The following is an 8,137-nucleotide window of genomic DNA, read 5'->3' as shown; positions in this document are numbered from 1 at the left end:
TCCCTAAATGTATGCACAGGGATTTGATAAACATTTATTTTACAAATAAAACACTCGCACCACATTAAACTAAACTTCGAAACTCAACTGTGATTCAGCCTTAGCGTAAACAGTCCTAGGGCCTGTTGTCCATGACAACGTTGCCGTCGTTGTCTTTGACTCTGAGGCGTCCGGTGGTGTAGCGGGTCTCCTGTCTGCCATCTGTATAGACCGTCTTCAAAGTGCCATCTGGGTACTCCCTCCTTTTATAGTCTGCTGTGTGGACCTCCTTCTGGCCTGTGTTGAACTGGATCTCCTTACTGCCATCCCTGGAGGAGAACGTGAACATGAGGACAGTGCTGAGATACACACGTACTTAAACAAAACCCCTTGTAACCACTGACTTCACGAAAGGGACAGATTGGGAACTCTTCATCAAGAGCTTTTACCTGACCAGATGCATGTCAGTGTAGAGAACGTGGATAGATAGAGGTGTGAGCTCCGTGGACTTACAGGTTAACTTGTATGATCGTCCCATCTGGATACAGGTTCTTAACTGTCTGGTCAGGGTACGTGATCTCCTTACGGCCATCAGGGAAATGCTTCTCTACAAAAGGAAATGAGGACTTATACACGGTTCGGGTCAGAACAAAGTGGTGGAGGAGGAGGTAATTAAGTATAATAATGAAAAGTTTATCAAATCTCACCAGTCTGGTTGTTGGGGAACTGCAGAACCTCGATGCCGTCAGGATAGGTGGTGTGAGTGGTCTGGGCATCAGCATAGTAGTAGATCTGTAAGAGGACCACACACACTGATCTGGGATTCATGTAAGTTTAATATCCCACTTAAGATGTCTGCACACTGATTAAGAAAGGTGTTGAGCTAAAGCACTAAGGTCACTGTCAGTAACCCACCACTCTCTGGTCGGCCATAACCTGCTTGATATCCCTGTTGAAGAAGGTGACTTTGGCTGTCAGTCCGTCCGCTAACACCTCCTTCCTGGTCCCATTGGGAAAGATGATGAGTCTCCCTCCACAGGCCAGCACCCTCTCCATCTTAGACAGGAACACATACCCCAGTCAATGTGGAGCACTTTGAGCTCCTGGAAAAGCACTAAATAAATCCATGAATAAAATCCAGAGTCATGTGCACAAAACATTAGGCACACCTGCTCTTTCCATGACAGACTGACCAGGTTAAAGCTATGATGGCAGGTAGCCTAGTGGTTACAGCGTTGGGGCCAGTAACCGAAAGGTTGCTGGATCAAATTCCCAAGCTGACAAGGTAAAAATCTGTCGTTCTGCCCCTGAACAAGGCAGTTAACTCACTGTTCCTAGGCCGTCATTGTAAATAAGAATTTGTTCTTAAATGACTTGCCTAGTTAACTTTTTTTATTTATGTTAAAAACACTTCAATCTGTGTAGATGGAGGAGATGGGTTAAAGAAGGATTTTTAAGCCTTGAGACATGGATTGTGTTTGTGTGCCATTCAGAGTATGAGTGGGCAAGACAAGATTTGAATGGGGTATGGTACAGTTGTGTGTCAAGAACTGCAATGCTGCTGGGTTTTTCACACTCAACAGTTTCCCGTTTATCAATAATGGTCCACCACCCAAAGGATATCCAGCCAACTTGACAACTGTGGGAAGCATTGGAGTAAACATGGGCCAGCATCCCTGTGGAACGCATGACACCTTGAGTCCATGCCCCGACAAATTGATTCTGTTCTGAGCGCAAAAGGGGGTGCAACTCAGTATTAGGAAGGTGACTCAGTGTGCAGTATTTATAAAGTCGGGCCACTGCGGTTTCTGTCTGAACGTTCCGAGACTCCACTTTCTCCTCCATAGCCGTTGCTAAGTGATAATTGACGCTTCCGCCTTGTGCTCTTTATTTCTTATAGGTTTTGAAAACTATGATGATGTCCAGTGAAAGCAGATATGCAGTTTGTTGACACCACAACACAGTACTGCCTTGGATACACATTATCCTGAATCCTAATAAATAAAACGCCTGTCAAATTAGCTGCTCCGTTTTGCTTGTTTACAGTCGTTTCAGCGGGAACTGTCAGAGGCGCTCTCATTTTGTTACATCGACATTTTGAGAATAAAGGCGCTAACATGGCATCTGTTCTAAAACCTGGCCGAACTCTCTTAATATAATGAATGTATGGCTCTGAGACAATACCTGCTTTGAGTGACAAACTAAATTCAAAATAATTTTCACAGAATTCCCTCCCAATCCTTCTCATCCCTCCTCACCTTTCCATCACGGTGAATGATGACATCCTGACTTAGCTCTTGCTGCTCGTTGACCTCTGTGGACTCAGTCTGCAGACCTGGAGCCCTCTGTGGGTACAATCAAACACCACAGCAACACTCAACAACAATGGTGGTGTATACACAGAGATCCTATTAAAATGACTAATACAGTTATGTAATTTCTCTGGGTGTATAGCAGTGTGGAGCTATGCCATGGAGGTACTTTCATTAAATCATTAAAAAGGCTAGTGATTTATGTCAGATGAAGGCTATGCGCGGTCCTAACTCACAGGGGATAGGTTGTGTGAGTGGTCGTGGCTCTGTGGTGGGTGGTGACTTCTGGTCAAAGATGGTTGTTCGTCTGAGCTGTAACTGGGATCGGGTGCTGCGGCTGGTGTAGGGGCTGACCTCTTTAGGATGCCCCTGATACCGTCTGTTAAAGAAACACAATGTAGAACAATACCTCCACATATGAATGAATAAATATCATTTCTTGATTTAACTCCTAGTCTGTGGTAAGTATTATGATTAGTCCATATGTAGCTGCATTCCTTGTACCTTCAATAGCAGCACTGCCTCTAGAGGAGCTACTGCTCTGTGGTGGGCTGCTCCTCACTGTGTCAGGACTCTGAACACACTGCATTAGTCCAACAGAGAAATGAACAACCTTCGTGGTGAATTCAGAACACAGGAAATTCACAAAATGGTGGTAGTAGTAAATCTGTAAACTCACTGCCGATTTGAGGCCCCTGGCTCCAAGAGCAATGTTGCTGTCGAATGGCCTGGGTCCCTCCCTCTCATTCTCCCGCCTGTCTTCCTCTCTGTCGCTGTCTGTCCCAGTCTTCCTCCAGGTGCTGAGGCGTAGTTTCTCCAGGGTGCGGACCTCGTCTCTCAGGGCACTGTTGTCTGAGCTCAGGGAGTCTATCTGCTGTCGGAGACGGCTGTGTGTGGTGGACCAGCGGCTCTCTCTCCACTTCAGCTCCTTGTGTAGGGAACTCAGCTGCTGCTTCAGGGCCTGGGGGGGACAGGGGCAAGGTCGTTGACGGATACAAGACCTGTCTGTGTGTGTGTGTGTGTGTGTGTGTGTGTGTGTGCTGCGGCAGTTAGTCTAACGGTTAAGAGCGTTGGGCCATTAAGCGAAAGGTTACTGGTTCGAATCCCCGGGCCGACTATGTGAAAAATCTGTTGATGTGCCCTTGAGCAAGGCATTTAACCCTAATTGCTCCTGTAAGTCACTCTGGATAAGAGTGTCTACTAAATGACTAAAACATCTCACCTGGATCTCGTCGCGCTCCCTCTTGTCTGGTATGGCCCTGGCGGCGGCGGTGTGCTTCTCAAACACCTTGCGTTCCTTCTGCAGCTTCTTAGTCTCCTCCCTCTTGAAATCTTCAAACCTGGCCAGCTCCTCAGCCTTCTGCTGCTCAAACTCTGCCCTCTCCTTCCTGGAATAGAATAGCCAATATTAATAATTTTAATATGGGGGTTATTAAATATTCATTTTGTAACAATGCCTTTGAATGAGGGGAAAACCGTCCCATTCCAGGTCAGACCAGATGGTTGTTACCTGAGATATTCCTGGTTATTTTTGTTCTCCAGTCGGAGTCTGGCCAGGGCAGCGTTCTCTGTCCTGAATCGTTCTCTCTCCCTCAGCTGGCTGGACTGCAGCTGCTGGCCTGACCACCCACCCACACACACACAGTTTTAATGCTGGTGCTACCAACTTTGGAAGGGAAAACAGTTGCTGTTGAGATGCTCCCCTGGGTTAAGAGTGTGTTTGCACCGTCTCTCTCACCTGGTCCGTTCTCAGACTTCCTAGGCTCTGGTGGAGGGGGGGCCTGGGTCTTGGGCTTCAGCGAGGGGAACAGCCTGGCCATAAGCTGGGAGGCGGGAGGAGAATCTGGCTCCTGGTTGGCTGCTGTGATAATTGACACCCTCTCCAGCTCGGCCCCTTTGGCCACAGCCACCTTTCTCTTCAGCGTCCTCTCTGGGGATGAGACGTCGTTCCCTGTTACTGTGAGAGTGTGGCTGTTTCCTGTAGCAGCGCCTTTTGTTCTGATGGGGTCCTCAACGATTCTGCCAGCCTCCTCCAGGTCATTCCAGGTGTCATCGTCATCAAACACCAACCGACCCTTGTGGTCCCCCTCTTCTCTGTCCTCCAATAGGATGGAGTCATCAAGGTCACTCTCCCTGCCCCCCTCTGCCTGGCCTAAGCCCCCCTCTCTGTCCTGATATGAACTCTTGTCGTATGGAGGGTTGGATGTGGGGAGCGTGTTTTCCCAGGGGTTGCTGGGAAATATAGTTTGGTACGGCAGTCGGGCTACTTCCTCCTGATCCCCGAATTCAGAGCTTCTGTGGAACGAGATACAGATTTCCTCATGTTGTTTGCAGTCACTCATTTCATCTTCCTCCTCAGTGGCTTTTCCTTTTTCCCTCATCACAACCTCCTTTGCCCTCACAGCAGATACTCCTGATGATTCAGAGGAGCTGGTCCCTGTTCCTAGGCCACTTTTACTGGTGCCTCCGCTGTGAATACCTTTAGTTGGTGAGGGTTTGGGGGATTTGATTGGAGTGGAGGACAGGCGTCGCGGGTGGCGCCCCCAGCTGCCATGGAGGGGGTGTTGCTGGTCCAACTGCAGCACCTGTAGGTTTACATTTACTAAGCAATTGTGTAGCATTAATTTGTGAAACATACAAAAAAATGTTAATGCCATACATGATAAAAAGCATTACAAACCTTCATGACGAAGGATGAGTTGGAGGAGAAAGAGAGCTCCTTGGCTGCCCGCTCCAGCAGCTCAAACTCTCCCAGCTCCACACACTCCTTGTGACGGTCATAGTCCCAGCGCTGCAGCTTCTCCTGAAACGACAGCTCAAAGGAATACTCTGAAACAACGCCTGGTTTTCCCTCTGCTGCTCCATCTAGTCTCAATGGACCACTTCCATTCCTCTGCAGGGCCCCAGTCCTCTCCTCAAGCCCAAACTGTTTAATTGCAGCTGCAGGAGTTCTACTCACAGGCTGAGAAGTCCCACCCACCTTATTACTAATCACATCCCTAGGTCTCAGAAGGTCAGGTGTCGCCATGTTCTGTCTGTGGTGACTGCCCAGGACTCCGGGTCTCACTTCCTCTGGCTGCGCTGCCTTGCTGTCTGGACTGCCACTGTCCAGGGGGGGTGAGCAGGGATCTCTGGGTCTATTCGCCTTGTTGAGCACAGCAGTCTTGCGCTGTATGGGAGGCCACTGACTGACCCTCTGGGTGGGATTGGGTTCTAAGGTCCCCTGGGGTTTGGGGTCTTTTTGGGGTCTCTGTCTGTTGGGTAATGGGGCTTTGCTTCTATTGGTGAATCTGGAGAGGCCCTCCCCTTGCCTCAGGAAGACCCTTTTGGGAATGGCACCTTCAACTGCCTCTGGGCTCTTTTGGGATGGAGAGAAGAGCTTAGCATTAGCAATGTTGCATGCCCCCCAAAAAAGGGAATGGTACTGTAGCTCCAAAGACCACCATACCTAAATCAACCTCAAACTTGTCACTTGTGTGAGCGCCACAGCCCATATTTAGTGTAGTGATGATAGGTTTAGTTTCTGACCTGCTGCTGCTGGGTGGTCTTCAGTCTCTGCTCCTCCAGTCTCAGCTCTTCCTCCAGGAGCTCCTCAAACGTCTGCTTCTGCCCCTCTATTCCTTGTTTAATGGGTCTTTAATGAGTAGAGCATAAACACACAGCTAAATCGCTTCTTTGTAGTCAGCTGACAGAGAATAGTGAAATAAAGTGTTAAGACATTTTCATCTCAAATATTAAATTAAACATTTACCTGTCCTGTGAGTCTAGTTCACTGTCATCTCCTCTGTATGCTTTGCATTCTTCAGTCATAGAGGGAGTAGAATGGGAGGATAACATGACTTCTTCCATCTCATTATCACCCATATGATCAGCATTCCCACTCAGCTGATGTTTGTGTGGACTGCTCCATGCTTCTGTCCCTGTTTGAGTCAACGCTCATGTAAAAAGCACTTAAAATGCTTTTAAGCACTTTGGCACATTTTAGTCAATAAGCAGACGCTCTTATCCAGAGCTACTTACAGTTAGTGCCTCCCTCTTAAGGTATCTAGGTAAGACAACCACATATCACAGTCATGGTAAGTACATTTCCCCCCCAGTAAGCACTTTTCCAACCCAGTGTTCGGTCCTGATCCTCTCCCTCCTGCTCCTGGCCCCTTGGAGGCTGTTGGAAGGTAGGCCCCTGTCTCCAAAGCTGGGAAGACGCAGGCCCTTGTGGGGGGCCTATAGGGAAGCTCTGGGCTGTTGGGGAACTTTGAGAGAGGGGGGCGTCTCCCAATAGAGTGCCCTCTCTCCAGTCTGCTCCCGTCAACCTGGAGGTCTCTATGTAATCTGTGGGAAACCACACAGTCTTGTCTAAATCAGGGGTGTCAAACTCAATAACTGGTGCTTCCTGCTCCATCCAGATTGCTGAGTAATACCACCGAAATAACAACAATGACATGGCAATAACACAGCAATAATACAGTGTGAGCGTGTTTTCAGTACCTGCTCCATCCTGTTGAGCCACATGCACCATGCCCAATAGCCTCTGTTGCTCCTCCTGGAGACGGACCAGCTCCTCCAGCTGGTGGGCTTTCAGTTGCTCCTGCATGTGCTGCTGCCACTGCCTCAGCTGAAACACGGCACATTATACTACCAATAAGCACTGCTTCCAAATACAGCACACAACATCAATAATCAGTGCCTCAATTACAACAAAGCATAGGCCTAGATAACAGCACTATGGGCTGCAGTGCTTATGTTCCTGTTGTACAACACTAGACAGGCCTACCTACATGGAAGTGACAAGCTGTGACAAGCCATTCCAAACAGTTTGCCATTCAGTTTGACAAGCCATTCAAATATTTTATGAAGCCATTCAACAATGGGTTTTTTTCTTACCTGTTCAAGTTCGAGTATCCGGGGTAGGTCCTGAGACTGCTTTACCAACTTCTCCATACTGTCCATCTCTCCAGGTAACGTCAACCCTTGAGACGCCGCTGTCTGCAGTCCAGCAAACTGTCTTTCAGACAAAGGCCTATCCCCAGGTCGCTGGTTCTGTTTGCTCAATTCTGTCCCAGACTCAGCATCATGGACGAGGGAATTTACACTGAGGCAAAGGAATTGAGAGGCGAATGAATCGTCCACGTCCCGGGACCCCCAGACAGAGCTATGTCGAAGAGACTCAGCCAGGTCTAGGGAGTGGTTCAGGATAACCACGGCACGAGAGCTGCTTGGCATCCATCGGGCGAGGAAGTTTGTTTGGCACTGCTGAGCCTGTAACCCAGCTGGAGATGCCATGAAAGTACTCTCCAGACAGGGCTAAACCGAGAGTAAATCAGATTTTAGAGACAGGTCAATAATAAGGCGTGCCTCATTCAGAATGAACGATCAAGTGGCTAGCTACCTACTTTAGCTAGTTATGAATGGCACAGTGTAGTTAGGCATTAGCTACGGCAAAAATGACAGTTTAAAAGTACTGTTAGCAACAGCTTGCTACCTACAGTTTGCCCACTGTGCCTTTTACACTAGATGCAAGAAGTTAGTCTAACGTTAATAACGTTAGCACCTGCCACTCCATTGACAACGCCTTGGTTTGGCTAGCAAGCTTGCAACAAAGTCTTACCATGGCAGGCAAGTAAGACAACATTTGTGCTTCAATTATATAATGATGGATACATAGCGAACTTACATAACGTACCTTGTTTACATGCGACAAGTACACGTTTTCAGGGTATTTTCGTTGTGAAGACAACGAATGGGAGTTTCGAGATTTCGAAGTGTTCCGCCACACCGAAACAAAGCTCGCGAGAGAGAAAAAAAAATGGGTCGCATTGCAACTTGGGTAATGTAGTAACTAACGTTAA

At 48.1% G+C, this 8,137-nt stretch overlaps 1 protein-coding gene across 3 annotated transcripts; it reads right to left on the bottom strand.

Annotated features, from left to right (window-relative positions):
- Nucleotides 1-14: 14 nt before the first annotated feature.
- LOC106586611 (centrosomal P4.1-associated protein) lies at nucleotides 15-8,088 on the bottom strand. Of its 3 annotated transcripts, none has more exons than XM_045707479.1 (18): nucleotides 7,963-8,088; nucleotides 7,173-7,592; nucleotides 6,777-6,903; nucleotides 6,396-6,620; nucleotides 6,043-6,211; nucleotides 5,820-5,925; nucleotides 4,972-5,649; nucleotides 4,030-4,876; nucleotides 3,802-3,910; nucleotides 3,514-3,679; nucleotides 2,971-3,252; nucleotides 2,796-2,874; nucleotides 2,528-2,670; nucleotides 2,238-2,324; nucleotides 895-1,035; nucleotides 687-771; nucleotides 493-586; nucleotides 15-308 (listed from the first exon to the last, which is right to left on the bottom strand). In XM_045707479.1, exons 2-18 carry the CDS (start codon nucleotides 7,569-7,571, stop codon nucleotides 116-118), a joined length of 3,930 nt encoding a protein of 1,309 aa, XP_045563435.1. In that variant the 5' UTR covers nucleotides 7,572-7,592; nucleotides 7,963-8,088; the 3' UTR covers nucleotides 15-115. The 3 variants fall into 3 exon arrangements, with proteins under 3 accessions (XP_045563435.1, XP_045563436.1, XP_082825233.1); XM_045707480.2 differs by having other exon boundaries at nucleotides 7,972-8,088; XM_082969107.1 differs by having other exon boundaries at nucleotides 2,796-2,865; nucleotides 7,972-8,088.
- Nucleotides 8,089-8,137: the final 49 nt, after the last annotated feature.

Source organism: Salmo salar, chromosome 25 (assembly GCF_965601325.2).
Source record: "Salmo salar chromosome 25, fSalSal1, whole genome shotgun sequence".
Classification (NCBI taxonomy): Eukaryota; Metazoa; Chordata; class Actinopteri; order Salmoniformes; family Salmonidae; genus Salmo; species Salmo salar.
The sequence above is the reverse complement of the archived record's forward strand: the minus strand, read 5'-3'. Positions and strand labels throughout refer to the sequence as shown.

Coding starts and splice junctions, on each gene's coding strand:
- LOC106586611 (XM_045707479.1), bottom strand. CDS start 7,571: ATGGCATCTCCAGCTGGGTTACAGGCTCAGCAGTGCCAAACAAACTTC. Junction 2,325..2,527: donor ACTCACACAACCTATCCCCT/GTGAGTTAGGAC, acceptor TTGTACCCACAG/AGGGCTCCAGGTCTGCAGAC. Junction 1,036..2,237: donor TCATTCACCGTGATGGAAAG/GTGAGGAGGGAT, acceptor TTCCTGTCTAAG/ATGGAGAGGGTGCTGGCCTG.